The sequence below is a fragment of the Rissa tridactyla genome, chromosome 4 (genome assembly GCF_028500815.1).
Source record: "Rissa tridactyla isolate bRisTri1 chromosome 4, bRisTri1.patW.cur.20221130, whole genome shotgun sequence".
In the NCBI taxonomy this organism is placed as follows: Eukaryota; Metazoa; Chordata; class Aves; order Charadriiformes; family Laridae; genus Rissa; species Rissa tridactyla.
This window is the reverse complement of record NC_071469.1, coordinates 72,100,089-72,113,566: the sequence shown is the minus strand read 5'-3', so window position 1 is coordinate 72,113,566 and position 13,478 is coordinate 72,100,089. Positions and strand designations below refer to the sequence as shown.

General features: G+C 46.3%; 1 protein-coding gene across 4 annotated transcripts in view; it reads left to right on the top strand.

Moving 5' to 3' along the window:
* The window catches only part of RANBP10 (RAN binding protein 10), a 91,331-nt gene that overhangs the window by 54,148 nt on the left and 23,705 nt on the right, over positions 1-13,478 (top strand). For all 4 annotated transcript variants that reach the window (XM_054201473.1, XM_054201472.1, XM_054201471.1 and 1 more), the window contains exons 5-6: positions 1,988-2,010; positions 7,834-8,018. In XM_054201473.1, the coding sequence (XP_054057448.1) occupies positions 1,988-2,010; positions 7,834-8,018 (208 nt within the window). The remainder of the gene's footprint in view (positions 1-1,987; positions 2,011-7,833; positions 8,019-13,478) is intronic.

Below are 13,478 nucleotides of genomic sequence, written 5' to 3'. Positions count from 1 at the left end.
TGCCATCCCCTGCCCTGGGCAGGGACACCTCCCACCAGCCCAGGTTGCTCCAAGCCCCGTCCAGCCTGGCCTTGAACACCTCCTGGGGCAGCTGCAGCTTCTCTGGGCAACCTGGGCCGGGGGCTCACCACCCTCACAGGAAACAATTTCTTTCTAATATCTAATCTAAATCTCTCCTCTTTCAGTTTGAAACTGTTATCCCTTGTCCTATCATTACACTCTCTGATCCAGAGTCCCTCCCCAGCTTTCGTGGAGCCCCTTTAGGGACTGGAAGGGGCTGGAAGGTCTCCCCGGAGCCTTCTCTTCTCCAGGCTGAACCCCCCCAACTCTCTCAGCCTGTCCTCACAGCAGAGGGGCTCCAGCCCTCCCAGCATCTCCGGGGCCCTCCGCTGGACCCGCTCCAACAGCTCCATGTCCTTCTTGTGCTGAGGACTCCAGAGCTGGACACAGTGCTCCAGGTGGGGTCTCACCAGAGTGGAGTAGAGGGGTAGAATCACCGCCCTCGAGCTGCTGGCCACCCTTCTTTTGATGCAGCCCACGATTACTCATCGAGCTGAGTAAAACAAGTGCGAAGTGAAAAACAGGCTTGAGTGAGGGACAATATTTGGGCAAAGTGTTGGAGTGAGAGCAATGGTTACTGAACGTTTTTCTCAGCCAGGTATTCCACATCACTGCTATACACAATTTTTGGTTGGGTTGTAGAGAAGGTACTCAACAGGCAAGGTCCAAACTGCTGTGATGTTAATTAAACCATGTTGGCCATCTGCCAGGGTGTTAATTAAACCATATTGGCTATTTATTTAGTAAAATAGTCAGGATTTTTTCCCAAGCATTTGGTTTTGGATCTGTGCTGCTTTGAATGTTTGTTTCCTCTGCTGACTCCTAAAATTGGTTTAAATTACCCTTTCAGGCTGATGTGGTAACATTACGTTGCAGCTCTTGGTTAAAATCGTCCTAACATTAAAATCGGAGAATGACGTGCTCTTGCTTCAGTGCAGGCTGTAGTGCGTTTCGGTGCCAGGCAGGAGGGACTGCTGCGTGGCTGGGAGACGGGATGCGTGCCAGAACTGGGCATACTGGTGTGGGTACCAGCCTTCCTCTGGCGGGGACCAGAAGGCATTGCTGGGAGCACGCGTGGGGCAAGACCCCACCTTCCAGGTTGGTTTAGGAGATGAATTAAGCTCAGCCTATCGTTGGCTAGTTGTCTCACCGTGCTCCTGCTTCGCTGCTGGATCTGGCCTGTGGCAGATGGAGGGACACACCACAGGAACCCTCCTTCGGAGCGGTACCTCACACCTCACTCAGATGCGGAGCGTGCGCCCAGCCTGGCTGTAGCTGAGCGTTGTCTCCAGCCGCAGCTCCCTTAACCATCCTAGGCAACGGCTTAAATATCTGTTTTCTGTCATGCCAAATACAAATGAAAAGGGAAACCATACACTTTTTTCCCACCTCTTATATCTGGAACTGTAGCAGCATGGTTGAGGACGAAGCTGTTCGTTGCCCAGTATTCCTCGGGTGCTCCCGGCTGCAGCTTGGTCCTGTTGCAGGGCTGTTCCCCAGCTGTAATGCAAAGTTGGGTTGTTCATTCCCGTCTCTCTGGCTGGTAAGAAGAACTAGTTAATAGCCTAAACTGAAGCAACTTTATAGTAAAACTCTGTTTCTAAAGCCAAAGTGAGTCTTGAAAACGATCTCCTTCATAGCAACACAGGGAGAAGCAAAGAAAAGAGGAGCTGCTTTTTAGAAAATCGAATTTTTGGGAAAAATGTCTGAAAAATTAGGCTTTTCCCCGAACCTTTCTCCCGATGCAAAACCTTGCACAGGATGGGGCTGGGGAGGGAAGTTACTTCTAAATACAACCGGTGGTGACATGCGGGGTCAGAGGTGGGATTTATTGGAACGGAGTAATGTTTTGTAGTGTGTTAAGGATGTAGCCAAGCAAGGAAAAAAATCCTTTGTCTTTTTAATTCTGATATTTTTCCCCCCACAGGTATAGCCTTTACAGACCTCCCTGTAAGTACACCTGTTTTCAGTATTTTAACTAAGGATGCAGATGGAAGGGAGGGGGAAGAGTGAGAGGGTGTGATTTTTTTTTTCTGTTTGATGCCCTGTTAAAAAAAAAAAATGGAAACGCGCATTACTGAATGGTGTGGATGCTCCTTTTTCTGAAACTCCGCAATCCTGTGGCTGGGTTTGTGGGCTGCTTGTGTGCCTCCTCTCATCCCTCACCGCCTCTAAGAATATGTTGCTCCTTCTCCTGGAGTTAAAGCGAGGATTCCAACTTCATTCCAGGCCACCGTCTTCCAAATGCAGCTTCGACTCTTCCAAGCTTTGCAGCTGCGGTGGAGTTGTTCCCTTTCCACAGGGTGGTTCAGGAAGGGTGTTGCTGAGAACGAAGGTCAGGCTTAGCTGGCTGTAGTGTGTGTGCTCATGGCACAGGTTTGTGAGAAGCCTCTACCCATGATGAGTAACCAGCCCGTGGAATCGCCAGAGGGAATGCGTTTGGCATCCGCGTGGGGCTGATAGTTACTCCTCTGGTTCACCAACCCCTCCGCCCAGGTTTTCTTGAGCACAGTGACGGCAGCTGAGTGACAGCAGGCAATAACGGCTCTTAGAAAAGCACAGCTTTCACAGTGGGTCATGAACAAAAAAAATAGTTGCTCTTTTTCAGACTCAAGTGGTCCTGGGCAAGGAGCAGGTGTTTAGGAAAAGAAGATAAAACCAGGTCAGGCGTACACCAGTACATCATGGCATCCTTTTCTCTCATACATAGAACTTCTTATCCCTGAGGAAGTCGTTGTACTTAATAACCCTACATGGATTTCCTCTGAGGAATGTCTTAATTTCTGTAACTTGTGTCGGCCTCCAAAGTGATCAGTTTCCTTGCCTGATTTCCACACTGTGTGGAAGAAAGCTTGCTTTGCTTTGTTTTACACCTCCCGCCAAAGATTTTTTTTCGTTCCTCGGATTTTTGTGTTGTGAGAAATAATGACTAGCACTCCCCGTTCCCCTTCCCCAGGGGATTTATGGCTTTACAGATCCCTCCCATATCCCAGCCGATGTCTGCGCTGAAGGATATTCCAGTTACTTGATTCGCCTTTTCACATCAGCTGTCAATACTTGAACTTGGTAACGTTGCAGTGTGTCTTAAACCAGAAACCCTCTTTGTGTGGGTTGTTTCACAGTGGTTTATTCACTCGGTCCAAGTGCAGTTTATTAAAGTAAAAGAATATTTTATCTGACCATGGATATTAACCTTTTAGAGTGATGTCTTGTGACAACCTTGCATCCATAGCAAGAAGACACTTCTTTGATATACACCTTAATTTTGGATGCTCTTTGTTTTCCCTCTGGATATAGATTACATTAGTAGTCACAGTTTTATCATATTCCTTCTAATTTTCTCACCCTTTTGTCTTATCACTTGGCTAGACTGCTTCTCTTTCTGAGCTGTGAGCAGTGTTCGTGTTAGGATAGACAGATAATTGCTATTTAGGCTCTCACCGATCAAAAATAGCTATCCAACACACCCAAACACACATACTCTTGTTTTGTCATTTGCAGCTAAAGTGTTGCTGTAGAGTTGTTTTCTGTGGAAATCAGTTTCTCGCATTTACAGCAGCAACTAATCCATAACACACTTTTTCTGGGCCAGGAAGGAGAACAATGGATGCCCTATAAGCCTCCTGCTATTGAGAATTATCCTCCATGAGATAATTTCTCTGTAAAAAGGTGTCCAGAGAAGCTTGACTGGGTCATTTCCCCCCCTGACTGTGGATGCGAGCAAAGACAGGAGACTTCTGGCTCCCTGTAGATTTTGGACATTCCTCTCCATGTGCTAAATGGCTCAGCTGTTGTGTTGGCAGCTTCATCCTAATGGATGCCTGCATCCAGCTTCCATCATTCCCATCCTCCTTTTCCAATATCATTCCCTCGAATTACTGCCTTCTTCCCTCACCCTTGCAGACACTTGTGTATTCCATGTCCTTTTCTGGCCCTTTTTATTCCCTTGGTCCACGGCTTCCTGGTTGTTCTTCCAAACAGTTGAGGTTACTGCCCTTTCCTGAAGAAGGGGATGCCAAACACAAGATAGACCTTTGGATTAAATATAATGACTGATGTCAGAGACTGTAGAAGTCTTGAGGCAGTAGGGAATTTGAAGTTGATATAACTTGCAAGTGGTATTTTTCATTTATTATAGCGTCGTGATCCAGGCTCAAACACAATATCCATTCATTAGAAGGTAAAGAAGAGAAAACACCCATCATATGAGAGAGATAAAATGTAATCTATGTTCTTCATCTGCTAAAGCTGTGGTCTGAAAATCTAACTGCAAACGTGAATGGAAACAGCAGTCTTACCTGAGTGACCCTTGAGGTTCTCTGGTCTGAGCAGCTTGACGTGCAGTTTTTGTCACTTTCCATGCCCAATTACTGAAACCCCCTGGGGAGGGGCTGTAGGTTGAACACCTTTTCTTGCGTTACAGCCTGTGTCATGGTGAAGCTGGCTGGTAGCGCGCATTGGTGAGAAGCTTGGCCAGTAAGCCCCATTACTTTTACACCTTTCAAGCTTAAATAACTTCTAGGGTTGGCATTTCTCAAGGGATTCATTTGACGCTTCAAAACGTTACCAGTCTAGAAGTTGTTTCCTTGAGGTGCTTACTGCAAAATTCTCCTTTCAGAGGCAAATGATGATGACAATATTCGCAATATTAGGAAGCTGAAATGGATGCTTTCAGTTGAAAACCACATTTTATTGTGATAATGCTCACACACAGTGAGACATATTTGCTTCAGCTTGTTTCAGTTCCCTCTAAAGAGTGTTTGCATTTGTACGAATAGACATGAGGGAAAAAAATTGCATTTTGGAGTAGCACAGGTTGAAATTAATGTAGAAATAACTGCTTATATCCCACAGAGGGAGTTTTCCCCTTTTTTGCCAATTTTAGTTCATGCTTAGGCCTAACTTTCTTACTTACGCAGGCCCGTATCAGGTTTATCCTGCCTGGTGGTTTGCTAAAATAGGAAATGTTAAAAAGCAGAATGTGGAAGAGCCCAGGGTGAGATTGCAGAGGCGCAAAGGGACAAGGAGGTTAAAAAAGCAAGCCAAGATGAGCTAGGGGGTTTTGAGCATCTGGCCACCAACATCAGAGGGAAGAGGTCCCTCTTTTGGACCCTCAGAGGTCCAAAAGTCACTGGGAGAGTGTGCCTGAAGAACATGGCAGGAGAAGCATCTGCCCGGTTGGTGGGCTCTGGGATGATGTCTTCTTGTGTCTGGCAGGGTGGTGGGGATACGTGTAGTTCCCAAGTAGTTGCTAAACAGAGAAGACACATCCCACATGTGAAAATGGGATTTTTGAGGGTAGGCAGCATCCCCTCAAAGATGAACATACCCCAAAGTGGCCGAAAAATACAGGATATGTTGTAACTTGGTGTTTTTTACTTCTGACTTCCAAGGATTTTGGGTGTCTCTTTCCTGGCTTTGGAAGTCCTTGGGTTCTTAATACCAAAAAGTTAATAAACAAGTCTAAAATATGGACTGTGGGAAAGATCTGATCCCTCGTTAGAGATACTTCCTTGTCAGCTGGGTTTGAAAGAAAGGAGAGACTGACTTTAAACATGGCATTTTCCTCTGGGAGCTCCTCCTTTATCATGCTGTATTTTCTTTGCACGCCTCTCTAACCCAGAAACTTCCTTGGTGTGAGAATGGGAAAGGAAGAGGTGTGCTGAGTCAGCAACAATGCAGTCATCCTGATTTCTGATGTCAATTCCCAGCCTGTATTTATAGATTCATTTTTTTTCTTTGATATTTGAGAATCAGTAATGTCAAAGGTGGAGCAGGTTGGTCAGGACCGTATCCAGTTGAGTTTTGAAACTCACCGAGAAGAGAGATGCTGCAGTCTCTCTGGGAACCTATTCTGGACTTTAATCATCTTCACGAGGAAGAATTTCTTCCTTATGTCCCATTAGAATTTCCCTGGCTGCAGCTTGTGCCCCTTGTCCTTTCACTGAATGCCCTGGAGAAGAATTTGTCTCCATCTTTTTTATCACCTCCCATTTGGGAGTGGGAGACTTGAAGTTAGATTTTCCCTTTTGCCTTCTCCAAGCTGATTCCCTCAGCCTCTCCTTGTACGCCAGGGGCTCCAGCCCCCTGGCCATCGTAGCAGAACTCTGCTGGACTCCGTTTGTGAATGTCTTCCTTGTCTCCGGGATGTGGAAGTGGAGGCGGGGATCCGAGTCCAATAATGCAGCCATAGCCACGGCAGTGACAGCAGAGAGGATTAATCACTTCCCACAACTTACTGGCTCCATTTTTGCCGATGTGATTAGGATTCTGCTGAGTTCCGCCTCGTAACAATCTTAATACCTTTAGTAAAAAGTAAAATCCACACCTCCAGTAAGTCTCACGGGGGAGATCAATGATATTGTCAATGTCTCAGGTCTCTGCAATAGTGAAGAATTAGTTGAATAAATTTTCCCGATGCCCCATGCCCCTTGCTATGGAGGAGGAGAGAATCATCCCAGCTTTCTTTAGGATGACCATCTGACCACCAGTAGTAGTTCTCGCTGATTTGACCTATAGAGAGATGTCTGCTCCTCCACTGATCTAACATCTGACATGGGTTCAGCCATGAGCAAGGCACTGCAACCGGGCGCCTTCTGGACTACGTGCATCATAGAATCACAGAATCACCTGGGTTGGAAGGGACCTTTCAGATCATTGAGTCCAACCATCAACCTCACACTGACGAAAACCGTCCATCCCCATGCCTTGCCCAGTGCCTGGGTTCTGGCTATGGCGGTCTCCAGTGTGAAAGTGAAAAGACCCAACACCAAACAGCTCATGAGCAGCACGAGAGAGCTTTCCCCCTAAACCCCGCAGGCTATCAGCAGATGCTCTGAAGCAGAGCATCACTGCAGTCCATGTTGCAAACAGAAAAGTAATTTGTGCTGCAAAAAAGTAACATGACAGTGAAGGGAGCATTCTCTTCAAAAGTGTGATCTAGAGTGATGAGAACCAGGCACCCCCGTACCTTTTCCGGTGCCTTTTCTTTTTTCCTCACATTCAAGTGGGCTCAGGGATTCAATTCGTATCCATAAGCTTATTCTTAAAATAGCCTGAATTCAGAGAATTTCTATATAGACGTTGACCATCTATTTTCAATTACATCATCTTTGGAAGCTGAATTATTGGATGAATTTTAGAGGTATTTTCATGGTGATAACCTTTTTTTTCCCCCCGATGTTCTGGTGGTGGGTAAAAGCTTCCGTTTGGATCCATATGCTTGTTCTTAAAATGAAATTTGTCTATCAGTAGTGGAATTTCTTGTGTGGATAGGGATCTTGCTGTCTTGGGATCATCAAAGACCTAACCTCAGAACTCCACTACCACCCATTCCCTTTTATCAGAGATGTAAAATATTCAGAGAGCAGCTTCCAAGGAATAAGAGAGTTCAGTTGAAACAGCGGAGAACACATAGATCTGTTGATTTACATGATGCCTCTTTAATTTTTATTATTATCATTATTATTATTAGCTGGCTCTTGAACTTTGGTAGAAATTGCAGAGAACTAAACCAGAAAGTGGACAGACCACAGACAGCGGATGATCCCAGACTGCTGGGATCAAACCCATTGTCCTGGTTTTATGCAATACCTTTTATAACTCTACAATATTCGTGGGGTTCCTTGAGATGTACCTGAAGGGCTGTTGCCCCTTCCTATTCCATTACATGTTTCCATTTAAAGAGCAGCTTTTTTGTTGTACCAAACCACGTAACCGGAACCAGAAAGAGAAAGCTGGGTTTAATACGGGTTTCTTTTTTTTCCTTCCCAGTCAAATCTCTACCCTACGGTGGGTCTCCAGACTCCAGGAGAGATAGTGGATGCCAACTTTGGGCAGCAGCCCTTTGTGTTCGACATTGAGGACTACATGAGGGAGTGGCGAGCGAAGATTCAGAGCACCATTAAGCGGTTTCCCATAGGAGACAGACTAGGCGAGTGGCAAGCCATGCTGCAGAAGTAAGTCACTGTTCTGGTGTTCGGCTTCTTTCATTCTCGTAGGCTTTAAATACTTTTTTTTTTTTTAATGCTAATTTATGCTTTCTTATGGCAAAAATTGCCAGTCAGTGCATTTTGCTCAATTTGTTCTACCCTCTGTATTGTTGTTTAATAGTCTTTCCTACGTAGATTGCTACTGTTTGAAATGTAGAAGACGGGAGAAGTTTTCAGCCAAAGACTGCATGAAAGCTTGTAGGAATGGAAGAACATACACTTTGAGGTGATGCACTGGGGGAAGGGGAGTGGAGAGGACACCATAAAAACTCTCACATAGGAGAAGAGCCAGTATGTAAGTCAGCTGAATTCAGAAACAAAGAGCAAGAAATAGCCTAAAGCAAAGGCTTCCAAACCCAACCTAACCGAAAACACAATTATGGCACGTTACAAATTTATGATTATTGAATGCGTTTCCCATTGCAAAAAGGACTGAGTGGAACTTGATGAGAACAATGAGAACAATTGTCAGAGGTCAGGAGTATCTTCTGCCTGAAGAAAGACAGAGCTGACTAAGGCTCCACGGCTTGGAAACAGGTAACTGAGGGAGCTGGGCTGTATCTGGCTGGCAGTCGCTCACACCACGAAGAGCATGACTAGAAAGTGATTGTTCGCTGTTTCTCAAAACTCAAGAAAAGCACCTTCTGCCTTAAAACCAAAATAATATTTTTTTTCACTAAGAGTATGAAGCCGTGGGACTTGCTGCTGCAAGAAGTTGTTGTCGTTTCAGTATAAGTGGATTTTAAAAGATACACATTTAAATATTCCCAGTAATCCATGGAGGCTAGTTCCACAGTTGTATTTTAAACCCCCGAGTCTACGGCTGTTGCTTCTGTCTCTGATTGCTTGTATCTCTGATTACAGATAGCTCTGTGTTTCACCTTTTTATTATATTCTTTCGCTAAACACCTGATGCTGGTCATTGTCATGCAGGAGACTTACATGCAGCAGTGATCGCATCCATGTGATCGCTCTGGTTTTCTGCTAGTCTTGTATTTAGTTAATTGCAGATAATTCATGGCAACGAGCAAAGCCTTTGAAAAGCAACTAGCAGATGCTATTGAAAATAATAATAACATCTTTCTTCAAGAAAATAAGGAGCGTGAGGCCTGCCAGGGAGTGTGTAGGACCTAGAGAGAATTGCAGTATAAAACCAGACCATATCCAATTGAATTCTTTGCCTCTGTGTCCAGAAATCAGGTAGGTTGTCATGCTGGGATGCGTCTTTATGAGGGACTTGGCAGAGGCTGTATCTGGGATTGAAGTGTGTGTCAAAGAAGCACTAGAAGAAATAGGTGAGCGGAAGTGGAGAAAGTCTCTGGGATCAGATGTTTAGCCAGAGTCCTAACGAGACTCAAGGAGAAAACAGATGAGCTTGTGGCTGTGGAACAGAGTTTCTCTCCAAACTGCCTTGGATCAAGAGAAGGGGTGGATGGGGTGGATGGTGCCATGTTTCATGAAGGGTTTCAGCAGAGAGTCAGGCAGTGATGGGCTGAGAGAACCTTGATGTCTGGCTTGGAGAAATCTGTAGAAGCACCACTGAAGGGCAGATACGTTGGGCACATGGAGAAAGAGGACGTGGGTTTTGCAAAGAGGAGCCAGCAGACACGTGGATACGGTTCTTGGGCTGCTGTCTTTGGCTTGGAAGTCCAAAAGGCTTTTGAGAAGTTCCCTTGCCACAGACTGAGGGAGACAATGCAGCCAGAAGCTGAGGGCACATGTCCGATGGGGATTATGAGTTGTTTAAAAGAAAGAGAAGAGAGGGAATGAGCGGGAAAGGGTTTGTCACTTTGGGAGGAGGAGACGGTAGAGAGACTTGGATGGGTGGTGAGGGTGTTCAGAAATGGCTGGGAAGAAGGGACCTTCCAGGAAGGAATGAAGTCTTTGGGTTATGATGAGTCATTGCACAGAAATGTCATCTCATTTTTTTGCTAGTAAGCAGGAAACAAAAATAATGCTAGGATTCATTCGGGGAAAAACAGAGGACAGAAATAATTCTGTCACTGTGTGAATATATGGTGCACCCTTAATGTGAATACCACGTGATGTTCTTTCTCGCCAAAAGTATGTGGTAGAAGTAAGAAAAGCATGGAAAAAAAACCAAGGCAGGATGTGCAAAGGTATGGGATGGGTGTAAGGCAGGAAACAAATATACAGACCTACAGCGTTGAAGGATATGATTGTGAAGGGTAAGGCAGAAGTGTGATAAAAATATCTTGAATAGCCTTGAGAAGGTAGTGAAGGAACAATTGTACTGCAAGAATTAAAGGGAAAGCTGCCCAGCAGAAAAGGACCTGGGGGTGTTGGTGGGCAGCCAGCTGAATATGAGCCAGCAGTGTGCCCAGGTGGCCAAGGCAGCCAACGGCATCCTGGCCTGTATCAGCAATAGTGTGGCCAGCAGGACTGGGGCAGTGACGGTCCCCCTGTGCTCGGCACCGGTGAGGCCCCACCTCGAAGGCTGTGTCCAGTTTTGGGCCCCTCACCACAAAAAAGACACTGAGGTGCTGGAGCGTGTCCAGGGAACGGCAACGGAGCTGGTGAGGGGTCTGGAGCACAAGTCCTGTGAGGAGCGGCTGAGGGAGCTGGGGGTGTTCAGCCTGGAGAAGAGGAGGCTGAGGGGAGACCTTCTCGCTCTCTGCAACTCCCTGAAAGGAGGGTGCAGCCAGGGGGGGTCGGTCTCTTCTCCCAAGGAACAGGCGATGGAACAAGAGGAAACGGCTTCAGGTTGCACCAGGGGAGGTTTAGGATGGATATTAGGAAAAATGTCTTCACCGAAAGGGTCATCAAGCCTTGGAACAGGCTGCCCCGGGAAGTGGTGGAGTCGCCATCCCTGGAGGCATTTAAAAGCCAGGCAGATGTGGTGCTGAGGGGCATGGGGTAGTGGTCATTTTGTCAGTGCTAGGTTAACGGTTGAGCTCAATGATCTTAAAGGCCTTTTCCAACCTAAACAATTCAACGATTCTACCATTCTAAGTGAAGTTAATTAACCAGATGGCACATTGAGAAAAAATAATGGAGGGGCATTTTTTCACGCTGTCTGCCATAAGATACCATGAAAACAGCACAGACTCAAAAAGTTACCGGAGACATTATTAGGAAGAAAAATCTATCGGAGCTACGCTGTAGAGAGATACCACCTCTCGGACAGGAAGTATCTGACCAGTCATTGGAAGCTGGAAGGGTTATGGGGGAAAAGCGTCATTTCATACGTGCCTTGTTCCTTGATGTTTTGCTAGGCGTTTGCTTCTGCCAGTTGGGAGGTACAAGTCCTGGGCTAACTGGATGTTTGGTCTGACCCAGCATGGCTGAGATGTAGCAACTGTCATTGACTTTAATGTTAATTTTCATTCCGATGTTCTGGACTGTTGACTTTCTGGGGTCGTTTCACTCTCTGCAATGCATCTTGTCAGGCTGTAGGAGGGCAGGATCTGCTTTTGGAAAACTGGCTTAAGAGAAAGAATGAAGAAGTTCCTTGATATTTAAATGGAAATAGTTCCTAGTGCTCAAAAGGCAACTTGTCCAGAAAAAAGTGTGCGCCCTTCATCTTTGAACATAAAAGCATCTGCATTGGATGAGAGCACGGGTCCGTCAAGCTCAGTTTCATGGATATGTGAATAGCACAGGTTCCCGCAGCATCAGAGTGTTTTTTCCTTTCCCTGGTAAAAACTGACCATTTTTTTACCACCCCATTATTTAACTGAATGTTTTGCCATGTTGGTCTTTTCCTTTTATCACGTGGTAACGCAATTTCTTTGAGAGACTTTGCTGAAAGAATCTGTGAAATATCTTTGGACAACCAGGTGGACTGCAAAAGACTCTCTTTTGTGCCTGCTTCTGCACACCCTCCCAAAATGTCACCACACTAGAGCGCCCTGGCTTGCCTTTACAAAAGCTGTTGATTCTTCTGCAGTAGGACCAGTTTATCCCTATGTTTGTTCCTTATGTTCTCCAGAATTGTTTCTTCAGACGTGCATGGTGGAGGTGTCAGGGTCACCACTCTGGAGTTCCTCATATCTCCTTTGGACTTCAAGAGTCAGCATCATGTTCTCCATCTTCCTCCTCTCTGTAGGCAGGTTTAAGTCTGGGCTTGTACCTCATGTTAGTAGTCCACCTGTTTCAGGTTGGAGCTCCAAGTTCTTGGGCCAATGTTAGGCTTTGTTAGCATTCCTCGTATCTTATTTAATCTTGTTACCATGCAGCTAAGCATTTCCTTCCCTTTAGAGGCTCTCCTCCCTGGCAGATCCTGAGAGGCGCAGCCTTAGGGAGGCTGTCCCCGGGGAAGGTTTGCTGTTGGGAGTGCCTCCCTGGAGAGCAGAGGAAGAATTAGCCTGGCAGAAGTCTCCATCTGTGTTGCACTCCTGGATATGCTGTCACTGGAGAGGCTGCTCTGACAAGGTTTTCCAGTGCTTGAAACCTCGAAAGGGACTCACGTGGAGAACTCATCTTTGTGTGTTGTTACAGTCTTACAGGATCTCTAATCTTTTTAGCTCTTGCCATGAAGAACCCGAGCAGGAGTCATCTGAGATGAGATCAGCTGGTGTGGTTCATTATCGGAGGAGGAGCAGTGTAGGTCCCTATTTCTGATAAAGCAGGAGGGCTTGGCGTTGGTTGTGTGAAAATCTTCAGTGGTGCCATGCAGAAGGAGAACTTTCTGTAATTTGTACAGAGAAGTGTGCAATCAAGTTCTGTTTTGAAGAAGAAAAGCCACAGATGGTACAAGGCTCTCTACCACCACCATGACCGCTCTAGGTGAGAGAAGCCCCCCTAGATGCAGCACAGAGACAGCTGCTCCTGGGATCTGAGCGCTTCTGCTCGCAACAAGTTTCAGCCGTGGCTCCCAAGCGGTAAAAGCCATTCCTTTGGAGAACCTGGGATTCTGAAAGGTTTGTGTTGTCTGCATGAACGTGTCACATAGGTCACAACAGTGGAGTGGGATAAAGTTCCCGCAGAACTTCAGGAGAGGTTCTCTTGGATTCAAACCAGCTGGTGAATGTTTGAGAGTGTGCGGCACTGCTGTGGTAAGTAGCAGAGACACAGGACTGATAAGTCATTAATGAAGATTAGCCATTAATTAGTCATTAATGAAGATTACATGCTGGCATAGTGACCAGCGTGTAATACTGCTGTGTGCTCACGCAGGGACACGTCCTGTGGTGCCACAGGCAGAACTGGCGCAGGGAGGAGCTCAGGTTTTGTGCCGCTTTGTAGAGCATTTAAATCTTTGCAGCCTCTGACTACTGACTTACACTGAAGCAGGAGCTGGCTTTTCCCCTCCGTCCCTGCCAGCCTGGGTCGCGGTGTTCAGTGCTTCAGCCTGGCGGAGCCAGGGTGACCTGGCTCCTGTGCCTGACGCGGAGGGAAGCGCTTCGTTATGCCTGTCTTCGTTACACCCGTCTTCGTTACACCCATGCCAAGGGCACGTCTGGT